Genomic DNA, 15,382 nt, shown 5'->3' on the forward strand with positions numbered 1-15,382 from the left:
AGCTTTACTTTAGTTTGGATGTCTGCACTGTCTGCTGTGGCACAAAATGCATGCACATGAAAACAAGCCATCCCCAAATGATGTTTTTTCTTTACACATATTTTTTATTGCAGTGCTTTTCAAATCTATCAGCTGTGCCTGTTTATTTCTTTGTTTACTAATTTTTATATATTTTTTTCCAAATATCTGGTTAAACTTATTGCTCTATAGCAATGCATTTAATACATTTGCATCCCCAAAAACAATCAGGTTGCACTGAATGCATATTCTTCAACTGACTGTAAAACACACTTTGAAAACAGTCATGTGGGAGAAACAGATCATGTCAAGGCAGAACTTTTATTTATTTATGTATTTATTTTTTGACATTAAGCGCGTGCAAAAGCAGCCTCTCATGCATCTGATGCCTGGCTTTTGCAACAGCTGGCTCAATGCGCCACTCGTCTTGGTCACAGTTGTTATTTGGTGATTGAAACAGTTCTGGAACACAGTCATGATTGTTAGTACACTGAGAGAAACTTTTACAAATATGTCAGAACAAGTTTTTTATTTTTTTATTTTATTGTTTTTAGATCCATGCATTTCATGCATAGATGGTGGTCTTCCTCCAAGGCCTGCTGAGCAGAGTTGAGTATTTGCTGCATGTCGACCTAAATTCCCGCTGAACCGGGTTCGAGCGGCCTCCCACAACCCACTCTGTTCTGCTTATTGCACCACTACTCAGTCTTAACCAGTTAACGTTTCCTGCTCTTTTGCCATCTCAGTCAGCTTTTGTCGTTCCTTTTCTTTACCCACAATGCCTCAGTTTTTTTTTTCAGTTTTTCAAAATGGTGCACAGGACAAATACAGAACCGGACAGTCACCACATTCTTCTCTACAGCTGTCACCACTGATGCAACACTGCTCAATGCACACAGCTAATGAATATTCAAGGTTATCTGACTGAGAATGATATGTGTCATCGGCGGTCCACCAAAAAAAAACATTTGAGTCTTTTTGTGAAATCCTGCCGTCCTTGAATGTTTGTCTCTGTCAGTGAGACAAGTTCCTCCTCATATAAAGTCCTTGGTGTCTTCAGTGATTCTGCAGTCATCTGTTGGTCTGTTTTGCAGCTGGATGATTGTCTGTTTTATGTTTTTTTTTTTTATTAATTTATTTTTCTGTGTAGTTTCTTCAGTCATTTTTTATGTAAAGCAGTCTTCGGTGCCAGGGCTCCTATCTACTTCATGCCGCTTCGCAGCACCTGATTGGCCGCGATCAGCATGACGCTGATGATGAAAGCAATGGCGAAGGCGCATATCAGACTCTTTCGCACGCACGTTTGCTTGACATGCTGCGTGGGGCTGGAGCCTGGAAAAGAAACGTTAAAAAAAGCTGATTAACAGAAAGTGAAGGGAAAATAACTTATCTGTAGGGCCCATTAAAGAGAAATTAAAAGTGGTCCTTTAATTATGATTTTTAGCTAAAATCCAAAAACCGTTGTCGCTTTCCAGGACTAGCTTCTGAAGAGCGGAAGGTCGCCTCTGAGTTGTTGGCGGAACTGTTAATGGGGGGAAACCCCGCCCCCTTTCCCCTCCCTGTTGCAGAGCAGGGAGCTTTTGGCCTAATCCTCTATGTCATAAATCAGCTCTTTTTTAATGATTCACAACAATTTAAATTAGGAAATACTCAAAAAAGCAGTTTTAAGCTTAATTTCATTTTGTTATATGTCCTCCATCATCAGAAAAATGCCACAAGAACATGTTAAAAACACCATTTTCATCAGAGTGGATCTTTAAAGGTTAAACAATTTGTTGTAGATTTGAAAAAGAAAATAATTGCACTACTTCTCTGACACATAAAAGGTTTTTTTACCAAAAAAAAAAAAGGAAAAAAATACTTGTAAAATACTTTGAAAGAGTTGATTTTATTTTATTTTTTTGGTTTCCTAGTCAGTCACAGCAGGTTTAGGTCGTCAATCATCCACAGCTGTCTTGATTTGTGTTAATGATCCTCAGAGTATTTAAGTCTCTGGTGTCAGTTCTTCATTATCAGAGCTTCTGCTGTTGGTGTTTCATTTGTTTTGGCATGTTGAAGTTTATTTTAGTAAACGTTTTTGTCACCATACCCACTCATCTGCTGTTTGCCAGTTCCTGACAGATACAGCTGTTGGGAAAATGGGATCAGATATGTAGTTAATAGTATTTGGCTTTATAATTTTACTGAAAAAAGATGTTTCCTTTTATCATTTGTGTGCTTTTCAAGATGTTTCTCTGGGAAGTAAAAAGTGAAAGACTTTTTAATCAGAAATGCAACAACTGAAATCCTCCTTATGAATTGGTATAAGGGAAGGAAAATGAACAATGGTGTGGTTTCTCATCCCAGGAGGAAGCTGTGTAGCAAATTAGCGAAGTGGCCCAAGACCACAGATGGTGTCACCTCAGAATGGACTTGTGCTTTTGGACTCACTTTTTGTATGAAAAAAACGTGCTGGTCACAGTAACAGAATATAAAAGCTCAGGCACAACTGTAAAACCATATAGGTTTGAATGAGGTCAAAATGACTTAGATTAAGGGCAGTTTCATCTAAGTTGCACGCTATTTTGAGTCCAGCTTCATCATAGTTTATACTTTTTTTTTTTTTTCTTTTTAAATGGAAGTATCTTGGAAGTATTGGGGATTTTTTTCCTTTAATCTAACAATGCAGGAGTTTCATCAGCTAAACATGTCATTTCAGTTCAGGAAGATAGTTCTGAGCTCATTTTGTTTTTTTAACACTAGATTCCATAAATGTTTTCAGGCTTCTTTTAGCTAATTTGCCATTTTCTTAGTCAAATTTGACAGTCATGCCAGTCTTTAGCGTCACTTTTCTCAGCTGGATTTGGTGCTGATTTAACATCAAACTTTGAGTTCTTAATTGTTTTGGCTCCAAAAAAAAAGTTTAAATCATTTCTGAACGATTTCCTTGTCCTTCATTCAGTCTTCTGCTTCTAAACATGCAATTTAAAAGTCATCTTTCAGATGTATGATTTAGTACTGAAAGCAGCATTAATTTATTTTACCGCTTGCAAATCATCGCTATATATAATCCAAAATTTTAACAAAAATTAATTAATTTTAAAAACCTAATGGAGAACCAGTGTTGCATCTTTTAGAAACTATAATCTGCTTTATGGAGCAGAGGATAAAAACGCAAAAGCATCAGCGACATGTTCAAAATATATGGATTGGTTTCTTACTGTCTATATCCACCTGGCAGTCCTCTGGGTTTTCTATGTGGTTCTCCTCAGTCATGATGATGTTCTCGATGTCTTTCATGGAAAGGTGATCACAGAAGGTGTCGTACAGAAGCCTCTTCAGCTCCTCCACTGTCAGCTTTTGCATGTCACACTGCAGAGAGACGCACAACTGAGACGCAGCATCTGTAAGCAAATACAACCCTCCCTCCCTCCTAAAAACAGTGACATCTTTTGAGCTACAGCATAAAGGCTTGTGTCCGTGAAGGTGCAGTTATGGCCCATTTTAGTTTGTCAGGGCCAGGATTCCTGCAGAGAGACGCAAAGCTCCAACTGTGTAAAACGCACTGTAAAAACACAGGCTTTATGATGAGTCATCTGCGTTTCTTCTCACGCTCTTTGCTTCTTTGTGTCATCTATGTTTCAAAGTCTTTGTATTTTCCCATCAAACTGACATGAAATTGTTTTTTGGAAAGTCACAATGTCACATCAAGGGGGGGGGGGCAAACACGAAGCCACACAGCCTTCAGAGACTCATCAAAACTAAAAGACAGACGGATTCCCAAAGAAAAAAATAAATAGAACTCCAACGCTGCCAGATGATAGAAATGTCTAAAGAATACGGCATGTCTTTAATGCGTTTCCTTATTATTTCAGATCCAGTTGTGTCCAGGTGAATCGTCCATATGCCTCGTGAAAGCTAAAATATAACATGAATCCAAAAGAAAATCTGTTATATCACTGCACAGCACAACCCAGCAGGGGGGTATTCCAAAAAGCAGGTTATGCTAGCTCCCACGGTAAGTTTGAGGCTAAGGAAGTGGATAACCTCAGCTTTCGGTTCCAGAAATGGAGGTATGTTTCAGGGTATGTCAAGTTGTCATAGCAACTCATGCTCTGAACATAACCTGGTCTGGAGCAGGTTTAGTTGAAGGTTAGTTTGTTTTCAGAGAGGTGAAGCAGCATGGCGGGTCCATTTGAAGATGATTTAGTGGATGAAGAAGCTCAGATAATACTTTTTCCACCGTGAGAGGGTGATAAGATCACATATGGATGTTGGAAAGATGAACTTTTTTACTTTGATCTAACTCAATTATTTGCTTCAGTTAAGATAATAAAATTTCTATTTTTTTTACTTCACTCAACTTAAAAATAACACGAAGTTATCAGACATTTATTTTACTTTCATTTAAATTAATTCAATTAAGTAGGTTTAACTTTGGTGCTGCTGTTAGACTGGCCCCGCAAGGGATTGTGGGATACCATTCCCTTTGCCTGTCTGGACGGATTTAGGTTTAAGTGAGGGTTTTTGACCAAATGTGTTTAGTTGTTTAGCTGTTTTGCCGAGTTGTTTGTCATGTTATGTTTAATTCTTTCTGCACCATGAGTGAGAGGGAGTGAGAGGAGGATGAGAGTATTTATCACTCCAAGTGCAACTTAGTGTTACCAGAACTGAAGTTAAAGTCCGAATCATGATAACTGTACATGTGATATTTATTGTTATTGTAGCACAGAGTTTGTAACAGCCTGTAACCTTATTTTTTGTCAGACACTCAAAACATTTTTGCCTCTTTTTTTTTTTACTTATTTTTTAATCTTTTAGTTTGTCTTCATCCATTTTTTTGACGCCCTGCAGTTTTGCACCTGCATCCACTGTAATGATATGGTGGAACCTCCAACATCTTGATTAAAAAATATTGAGTAAAGAAGAGCGAAGGTAAAACACGTTGGAGCACCATCTGGTGAAAAAGCGTGTTACTCATTTTAGTAAGCTCACTGGTGCAACCCGAGGCTCTTTGTCGCAGTCATCAGTGCTGAGTATTACTACTGCCTCTCTTATGTAATAGAGGGAAAATCTGCAGGTTTATTATTTCCCCTTTGACATTACTAGTCATCATGCAGAACGCAAACAAAACTCCCACAATTCCTTTCCTTTTGGAGATTCACTGTTGAGCAGGTTCTGAAGTCACATATCTGCATAAAAACAGCTTTCAGCAACGCTCTTTGCAGCTAATTTACTTCCCATGGTGAAAATAAAAAGTCAAATGAGGTTTATCTGTAAATACATTAACATCAAATCAACATGAAAAGTGAGTAATGTAAGGGCTCTACAATGATGCTACTCAGCCATGACATTAACCACCTTGCTTTTAGGCATTCAAGATGTTTAAAGGTGATTTAACTTTTCTTTGCTTGTCCAAAGTCCGGCCCGTGTTCAAATTTCCAAGCTCTGGTCATAAAATCAATAATATGCAGCCCCCAGCATTTTCTGAAAACTGTACAATTTCTTGATTGTGTTTGGCTAAATTACGTCGTACGATCATGTTGAAACACTGCCACAGGACCCTTATGTGACACTTTCTAAATGTCAACTGTAAATTAAAAAAAGGTGGTCATTCAGAGCCTCCACTTCCAGGATGAGTAGAATTTTTTTTTGGGGTGAAATATGGCTGTTTTATAAGGAGTTCAATATCAAGAGGGAATCCTGGGAAATGCTAAAATATGAACAGTGCAAAAAATTGACAAACTGTTGTTTTGGTGAAAACGTATTTGACTGTATTTGATTTCAATGAGAAGAAGCGAAAATCATGCCATCGCAAAAAAAGTCAATTAAATAGTAATAATAGATAATAATAAGTCAATTATTATTAAAATGAGTCAAAATCCTTTTGCATCGTCGTAATAATGGAAACAAAGATTTAAGTTTATGTTCCAAGATTAGAAGTGCTACTTTTAGATTTTATGAAGATTCATTAAGATGGGACAACATGAACTAAGATGATGCATCTTACAAAAGAAATTATTCTCATTTTGTTCACATTTGGTTCTAAAATCAGATTTTTTTTTATTTTTGTTGCAATTGTAAATTATAACAATGTTTGTGTAGTTTAAGAGGAACAGAGGACTTCAATTGTGCAAACCTGAGAGGTGGTTCCAGTGTGCAAATATGCAATTTCTAAATAGAAGGGGGTGGAGGTAATGTTTTAAAAATTAAAAGGGTAAAGAGTAGAACAAGGGTAGAGTCTTTTATTGAGTGGGGCGTATTTATGTTGGTTCAGTAAGTAATTAATCTTCGTCTTGTTCTTAAATGAGTCATTTCCACTTCCACAACAGTTTTCTGTCACTGTTATCAAAACAAACTACAATAAGGGTAAATAAATGCTCACATTTGCTTAAAATTAGAAAAAAAAATTATTATTGGGTTGCATAATATTCACTTTGAAGCAATTCTAACAGTTTTTAGGTCATTTTTCCCTTTTTAAACACTTGTGTGGAACTCCTCTCTAGATTTGAATATCTTATTCTGAGATTTCTTGAGTACGAATGACTTTGGTGATTTCTTTCCTAAGATTAGTGCTCTTCTCCTTTTATTTAGGCCACCTCTTTTTTCAGTATAGTCGTGTGAAAGTTATAATTTTGTTCCCTTGGGAAATATTCATGACTTCTCTGTTGTCCGTCTGTAACATAAAACGGTTTCTGAGTGGAGTACCTTCCAAAACACCGAGTCAAAGTCGGTGCCGTTAAACTTGTCTGGCACCCCAGATGCTGTAAGCTTTGGACCCAGGAGGGTAACAAACTCTTCAAAATCCACCTGGCCATCACCTGGAAGGAAAAGAGGAGAATACTTCCTCATTTTTGTTGCTTTCTGCCCCTCAACTTGTGAGGGGAAACACAGAATAGACCTGAATGATAGAGTTTTGTCTTCACCGTCCATGTCCAGCCTCTGGATGATGACCTCCAGCTCCACCTCGTTTGGCATGTACCCCAGAGAGCGCATGGCCATGCCCAGCTCCTGCTTGGAGATGAAGCCGTTCCCATCCCGATCGAAGACTTTAAAGGCCTCACGGATCTCTGTGGAGAAGCCACACCATCTGAAGTTCTACTGCACGTCAAAACATGAAAGTGCAACAAAGAGGGATTTGCTGTGCGGCAAAAGCTTGAGTCAGGGAAATACGGGGGGTGCTGTCTCACAAAAATCCACCCCCCAAAAAAAAGAGAGATCTGAAAAAGACATACACCTTTGAACAAAGAGCTCCCACATTTCTCTGAATCCCACTTTGAACTTTGAGAGGATGAATCAAACTGACTGCGTTCCAATATCAAGATCCCTGACATTATAAAAAACGTTGAGAAGCTGCCCTTTGAGATCTTTTTCTCCTCTATCGGTTTAACAGAGAATTTGACAGAAATCCTCGTCTCGACTTTTTACATAGTGTGGTCTCCACCATTAGGTTTGTTTTCTAGTATTTCAGCTACAATCAATTCTGCTGCAAAAAAGAAAAATGAACTCAAATGAATCTGACAAAATTGAAAAAGTTCACATCGTTTTGTGCCACTTTAAATTTAGAAACACTTTTTGATAGAATTCACTTTTTAATAATTTGTCATTCAATGTGCAAATAAAACACTATCCAGCATGGCAGGTGGATGTAAGCTTAGAGTGCTTCCCCTGGAAATTTTACTGATTAAATAATCTGGAAGTTTTTTAAATGGCCGTTTTTACAATATTCAGGTGAAAATAATAGAACAATTACAGAAAAAAAGGCCTTTTTTTTCCTAGATCTTGACGTACCAAGTCTTGTTGGAGCAAATCTATTAAGTATTTGTTGAGTCTCCCTTTGCATCATGTTTTGATGTCAATTTAAAAAAAAAAGTATTTTTTTTACTTTAACCTGTGTGTCAACCCCCAACAAAACTGCCTGACTGAAATAAGATATATATATACTGTATACATGTGTGTGTGTGTGTGTGTGTGTGTGTGTGTGTGTGTGTGCGTGCACGCATGTGTGTGTGTGTGTATTTTTTTTAATTCCATTAATTGCATGTTTTACATGGAGTTTTTCTAAAAAGCATTTCCGGTGAATTTGACACAGAAACCTTCTGTAAGGTGTTGCACAGGGATTTTGTCTCCTTGAATTTGAAAAAACAAAAGCAGGCAAATGCAGTCAGATCTTACAGAAAGAGGACAAACTATGCTAAACCTTTGCATAGACAGGCCCAAAAAAGCCCAATTACCCAGTTCTGCTTCAACAGTCGACCGTGACTCACTAAACCACACTGCTGCCAGATTTTTAAGCAACTTAAATAACCTAAAGTTGCTCATAATAAGCAGACCTGGCAACGCTGCAGCTAATTAATTCCCATTTTCTTAGCCCTTGAACCAAGTTCTTCTCCTTTGTGCTCTTCATGGTGGTGATCTGTGCATGTTCCTCTGCAGAGCGACCTTCTGTTCAAATAAACAGAAAAAGCTCAAACTAAGGTGATTAAAAAACATCAATTAATTCACAAAGGCAATTAAAGACCAGAAAACAATTTCAGAGCTTTTGAGAGACTCAGGAGTTTTTCTTTTGATGCACGATGAACATAATTCCTACTGAAGAGTGAGACAGGTTTTATTATTCCACTTTCTCAACTTTGCAAAACAGCTGCAACAACATATTTCTGTAAAAGAAAATGCAAAAGAAAACTATATTACTAGAGTTTGTAATGTTGTTCAAGGTAACTTTAAAAGCACAGAAGAAAATTGTTCTCCACTGTTAAAAAATGGGTGAAAAACGAACTGTTGCTTAGTGAACCTCAGAAAACGAAGCAAATGGTTTTTTGTTTTTGGTGTTTTGTTGTTTCTCTTCTGCTGATTTGAAAATAATACAAATATCTAGAGGTGCAATTTAATTAAAAAAATTACAATTTTTTTTATTGGTTTTTGGCTTTAAAGTCATAAACTGTGGTTGAGAAACACAGAAAGCCCTGACTGGACTGATGAGGAATCGTGAATTTCCTGCTGTCTCTGAAAACCCGGTCGTTTGTGGTATTGCTTTAAAACTGTGGGATTAGGTTAGATTAATCCTACAACTACTTTTAAAAATAACAAAAAGCACATCAAAACCTTTTCTCAAAGGTTACGTAAAAAAAAGTAAATACAGAAGCCACATTGATTAGATATAACAAAAGATGATTGAGTCAATCTGGATTAGAACAAAGAAAAAACACAACAACTGAGAGCTTTAACACCTGTTTTCAAGCCAGTATTTGAGAAATAAATCACTTATTTTAAAAGAGTTTACTGACAGCTAAAGAGTGAAATGTTGTCAAATCAAACCAATGAAATGCGGTAAATGGTTTAAAGGAGAATCGCTGCTGCTTTGATTTACTGCTGTGTCAGAAGTGCAACAAATGGATCGGCCTGAGGTAACAGAGAAACAGCCTGACGGCTTGACTCTTTTTCTGAAAAAACAAAACCTGCAAATATGAATGATGGCAGGACCCTCAAAATAAATAGAAGTGCACATCCACAGAATAAAATCCCTTTCCCACGGATACAGGCATTCATGCATTCTGATGGGCAAATTCACATTTGCAGAGATAGTTTTTCCTGTTTTTCTACGTCTGTTCCTGCAGGAAAACGATCATTTGAATCAATGAAAGCCTCCAGCTTTTTTTTTTTTTATTTCCTACCCTGAGTGGGATCTTAATGTCCATAGTACAACAACACATCAGATTCCGGAGGCCCTCGCTCCATGTTTGAAAAGATTTTTAGATACTTTTGCAAAACAGAGACGCTGCTTTGTGAGAAGCAAGGAGAGAAACTATGGAGAGAAATTAGACTCAGTCGGATTTGTGCGTGCGTAATTCTTGATTTGTGCGTAAATTAGGATTTGTGTATGCATATTCTTGCTTTGTGCGGAATATAGGAAAATTCTAATGACCAAGCATTCCACTGGTATTTAAACGCAGCACTTACGGACGGATTTGTGAGCCGTGAAAACAGTCTCACGGTAGATCCGTGCGTAACTTTGGCTTCGTGTGTGCGTAACAAGGGATTTGTGCGTGTTTTTTTAAAGATGTGTGTGTGTAAGTAGTTTCAAGCTGTTGTAATCTTAATTTGTGCATACGTAAATTGCATTTTGTATTTTTTTCATTTTATATTTTTTTAACTTATACACAAAACGTATTATGTGAGTAACAAATCACGCACAAATCCAAATTTATGCACAAATCCTAATTTACGCACGCACAAAGCAAGAATATGCATACACAAATCCTAATTTACGCACAAATCAAGAATTACGCACGCACAAATCCGACTGAGTCTAATTTCTCTCCATAAGAAACCTTCACAGGTATTGACTGCTTCTTGATTTGAGGTTGGGATGAACGACGTGTCCTAAAAAAATCATTTGAATTTAGCAGTTGTGTAGGATATTTATCATTTTAATAAATAATTTCTATCGAACTGTTGTTCTACAGAATTGTTTATTCTAACACATCAAAACCTGTAATTGCTAAACTGTTTCTCTGTTTTCCAATTCATATTTTTTGACCAAGCGTCGGAGCAGGACGAGTGCTGCAGACCAACTGTCTGTGCCTCTGTGCAGCTGAACGGGACGCAGCAGGTTTTTTAACGCAGGAAAAGGCTTTCCGCTGTGGTCAGGGACTCGGGGGATGAAAGAACCTCAACAGACGGAGCTCCTCAGGGGCTCACACGATCGTTATTTTCTTCTGCAGAGACTCCTTAAAGACGAGGTTTTACATTTCAATGATGAAATGTCTTAACTTTTGTTTGAAGAATTTGAAGGGGGGTCTGAGGGCAGGGATGCCCAGTTTAGTTTAGATTAACAATCAGCTGTTGGATTTTAAGACTGATTATATGTTTTTGTACAATCACCAGTGTGAAGAGACAACTGTGTTGTGGTATTTGGCTGTATAAATAAAATTGAATTGAATTTTTAACCCTTGTGCTATCTTAGATGACCCCCCCCCCTTCCATTGAGGTGTTCTCCCTACCATGACAAAGGTGGATAAAGGTGGAAAGATTTCATGTAATCCATGGACACCAGTGAAGATCACAAATCATTGAAGAAAAAAGGTTCAGAGCACTGTCTAGTGGGTCTAAATGACCCAACTCCCAACGTTAAAGTGCCTAGGATGGCACAAGGGCTACATTTAACTCGTCTACAGATTAGCTTTTTTTTGGTCGTTACTAATCTGGAATAACTTTTAATGCAGAAGGTAATGACTGAGACCAGAAACCAACATTAATGTGCCATTTGAATATAATTCAACAGACAAGGAATCTTTCAGCTTTAACTTTAACTGATGAAGTTTTTAACAAAAAATGATGTGTTCATTGTTTAAAAACACTATTTTAGACGTTTAAATGAAATGTCCAGAAATACATAAAGCATTAATATAGATTTGGCTTTTTTTCCAATGAAAATGATGTATTAATATGTTCTTGTGTCATTTTTCTGATGATGGAGGATGTTTATAAAGAAAATTCTGATCTGCTCCATTCTGATCCATGTACCTCTTCATTTTCCTCATGTAGCTCAAAACTGCACAGCTGGTTAGCTCTCAGATAAGGGTGACAGGAAGTGGGGGCGGAGTTGCTCCGGGGCAACGGACGCGCTCACATCTCCGAAGCGAAATTCAAATGCAGAAACTATGTCCAACACCGGATTTTCTTTTGCTTTTTGCTAAAAACAGCATCATCATAATAAAATAACCACCAGGAATGCTTTGAACATGGATCAAAAGGTGTTCATAGTGGGTCATAAATAAACTAAATCTAAGTGCTGTCCTGGTCATTTTATTGCCTCAGCTTCCCAAAAATGCTCAACTTATACTTTTCTTTCCTCCCTGCTGCTGTAAATAAATCCTTTGTTCATAGGATTAGAAGTTGCTGTTGTTCCGGTCTATGGGAATCGCAGCCACCGGGGAGGTTGGGCTTGAAAGCGTGTTGGTATTTGCTTTGATGTGCAGAAGTGCTTGTTGGCCTTCAGAGATGCACCGGCGTACCGTCCCCCCGCCGCGTGATCCAACACCGGATGAAAAGCTCAAGTTAAGGTTGAGATCTAGGAGCCAAACATCTAAAGCTGAACTCCCACAAGAAGAAAAAAGGTGCAGCGCGTTTCCCCGAGAGCAGAGGAACATCAATGAGGAGCAGTGGGTCACCGCGGCACAAAGCGGCTGAACTGCAACACAACCCCAAACGTAAAAAAAAACATCACCAGGTCGGCTCTGCTCAAAGGCAAAGGCAGACATGCTTGGACTAGATATTTCTGCAAGCATTTAATACTACTAATCAGGAAAACAGCTGAAATAATTCTCATGGAAGGAATTTGAGGCACATTTTCAGTGCTTTAGGATAAATTCAGCAACAATAAAAACTATTTTTTTTCCAATTACAGGTGCTGCAATTTGAACAAAGCAGCTAATGCTGAGGATTTTGCAGCACTGAAGTATCCGTGAATGTAATCCGGGGTTTCTTTTCACAGAGCTGGAGATCCTCTCTGCCTCAGTGAGACTTGTTTCTGCTTTGAGCTGCTTGGGGTCGGTAATTGCTTCACACCCAGTCTTTATGTAAGACCTTATCAGGGTGAGAAAAACACTACTTAGCTGTTTGTGTGAACCTCCAATGACTATTTTTAAACTCTCACATCATCCTCTATCCATCTTTAGGTGGGAACTGGACAATCGGAGGATTTCGTATTACCATAATAAGCTTCTAACAAGTCTCTGGGGCATGTGAGAGGAGTCTATTCCAGAATTTAATTTGACTCTAAGGTGCGAAGAATTCCCCTTTGTTGCTCTGGACTAAAACCTCTTCTGACAACAGATAATGTAATTTGAGGCACATTAATCTCATCAGTGCAGCAATAAAATGAGAACAGGGGTGAAACTGGGAGAGGATAAAGGTGGAAAGGTCAAGGCACTTTATCCTGCACTCCAGCCAGCTTCTGAAGCCCCCCTTGACCTCAAAATGATGGAAGATGGTGAGGGGATGTGAAATTTAAGCCCAATGCGGATTTTCTATTCCGAGGGTTGGAGGGATTCATTGATCTGTCTTTTTCTTCCTTCTCTCACTCTGACGTTTTCCAGGCTGAAAGATTATCATCAGAGGGGAAACCAAGCTGCACCCAGGCCAGCTTCCACGGCAGGAAGCGCCAGGAGCACCTCAAATAAAAGGTCGGATGAGAGCGGCGGAGAGGCATTCCAGCTTATCTGACAAGCCTTCATCAGTTCCACTGAGCTAATGACACCCTCTCACTTACAGATGCTGGTTTTTTTCTACCTCTCTTATTGTCTGCTTTAGACTTTGCTGTATTCTTCATCAAAGAGAGGGAACGTCCACAGCCCGCACTCCACCTTCCAGAACTCATCACAGCTCATTTCACAGGTAATAAAGTCTGCTGGATCCACTCCTTCATGGCAATCGATCAAAATGGAAATAAATGGCTTTTGCTGAACCCGCCAGACAGCCGTAACGTAGCATTTCATGATATTCTCAGCTAATCTGCTCCTCGTGTTTTCCATCACAACCCATTTTGGCGAGCTGGGTGTCATATCAGATTACAGCGCCTGACTTAATGGGAATTTATTTTAAACTAGGCTTTTTAGAGTGATTGAAATATCAGCTGTTGGCGCCAACACGAGGAAAAGAATATTTGAGCTTTTTCTTTCCTTTTCTCAGCTACATGCAAACTTGTGTGTTGGGTTTTAAAATTATGCGATTACGGTGAAAATCTGGCTGTTTCAGGGGTCAAGGTTTCACACAGATGTGCAGATTTAGGTTTATCTTTGCCAAAAAATACGTTTTGATACACAACATAAGAGAAACCTCCAATAAATAATCTAGGGGTGCATTTCTTTCCTGCTCAAAACTTCTGCACAGTTTTACAAACAAATCCTCAACAACTGATTAACCAGAATTAGTACTAAAATTTTAAATAATTCCACAGACTACTGTAGTTTTTTTTTTTTAAAGCAAAGTCAAAAAGCAGTAAGTTTAGTCATTGAAATAGATGTGTTCTAGAAAGCTTAAAAACAAACTTCACAACCTTTTTAGTCCCTAATTATGATGCATATTTGTTTTGTTGGAACAACATCCATTAACATTTTACCCTGACAAGCTTTGGTCAGAGTTGGCAGCACAGGAGCTGAGCAGCAACTAAATCATATATCTGTTGGACGCACCAAAGCACAGGTCAGTGTGACAAATTTCAGCAGCTGCTATGCTCTGCAGGTTCCCTCTGCAGCCCAAAGAAAGGCGGGGTTTACACCTGGGCCAGTCAGTGATCGAGATAAACAGAACTAAATGTTTGGGGGAAATCATTTTGTATCCAAAATACGGCTGTTTGTGCACATGCAACGAAAGAACCTGAAACTTAAAATGTTTCTTCTCATTCTGCTGGAATTAGTGTTTTTTTTTTAAATATATTTTTAACATGCTCTCGTGGACATAGAAAACACGTAGACAAATAGATCCATGTACGTCTTTGTTTTCCTCGCCTGAGATGGAATCTGGCTCCACACTACGGCTGGATAGCTACACTATTGCTCGCCATTAAACTTTAACTCCTGTCGCTCTGCAGAAATCTGCCCTGGAAAAAGACACAGGTTTTTAGGTTTTAGCTAAAAATGGCATAGTCATAATTAAAAGACCACTTGCAAAGCTTTAAGAATGGATCAAAAGAAGATCAGAGTGGGACTTTAAGGCTTATAGTAAATCTAAACTTCCCCCTCCAGCAGGGAGGAACATGTGCCTGTAAGAACCTGCATTGGAAAGGCAAGTGTACCCTTCCTCACCCTCAAGAACACCTGGAGATCCCACCTCATCACAATGTGCACCATGATTCTCCTGTTCAACTCAAGCACTAAGTCTCTCCTGCAGCAGGAGCTGAAACACGGAGCACAACAAAACCACCAAAAAGAGATCACAAAGTTTTAAGAATTCCTGTATGAGAAGAATCCTCAAGATTCACTGGCTGGGAACCATCAGCAACAAGGAGCTCTGGCGAAGAACAAACCAGTCGCCAGTCTAGACGAGATAAGTAGAAGATAGTTGGATCGGCCATACCCAGAGGAAACCAACGTCCATCAGCCCCTGACCCGGAACCTCCAGGGGAAGAGAAGGAGAGGAAGACCAAGGATTGGATGGAGAAGGAACCACTAGTCCCTGGTCACGCAAACCAGTCACATATGGAGGGAGCCACAAAAAATTCCCCCAGGACAGAAGATGATGGTGGGGAGTTGTTCATGGCCTACGCCCCAACCAAGAATTCAAGGCTAACACAAAGTTCTTTTTGAAAGTGTAGTAATTTATCAGCACATCCAACACTGAAATGAGGAAGGATGAGAGGAAGGATTCTTGTGGTCCAGCCCAT

General features: G+C 38.8%; 1 protein-coding gene across 2 annotated transcripts in view; it reads right to left on the bottom strand.

Annotated features, from left to right (window-relative positions):
- Positions 1–320: 320 nt before the first annotated feature.
- The window catches only part of LOC101163331 (calcium-binding protein 7), a 28,044-nt gene continuing 12,982 nt past the window's right edge, over positions 321–15,382 (bottom strand). The window contains exons 2-5 of one of the 2 annotated variants that reach the window (XM_020705693.2): positions 6,924–7,067; positions 6,706–6,818; positions 3,232–3,369; positions 321–1,350 (exon numbers count right to left, since the gene is read on the bottom strand). In XM_020705693.2, the coding sequence (XP_020561352.1) occupies positions 1,300–1,350; positions 3,232–3,369; positions 6,706–6,818; positions 6,924–7,067 (446 nt within the window). In that variant the 3' untranslated portion in view covers positions 321–1,299. Of the gene's footprint in view, positions 1,351–3,218; positions 3,370–6,705; positions 6,819–6,923; positions 7,068–15,382 lie in introns of both variants that reach the window. The other variant, XM_004072062.4, reaches the window with a different exon arrangement.

Source organism: Oryzias latipes, chromosome 9 (assembly GCF_002234675.1).
Source record: "Oryzias latipes chromosome 9, ASM223467v1".
Taxonomy (NCBI): Eukaryota; Metazoa; Chordata; class Actinopteri; order Beloniformes; family Adrianichthyidae; genus Oryzias; species Oryzias latipes.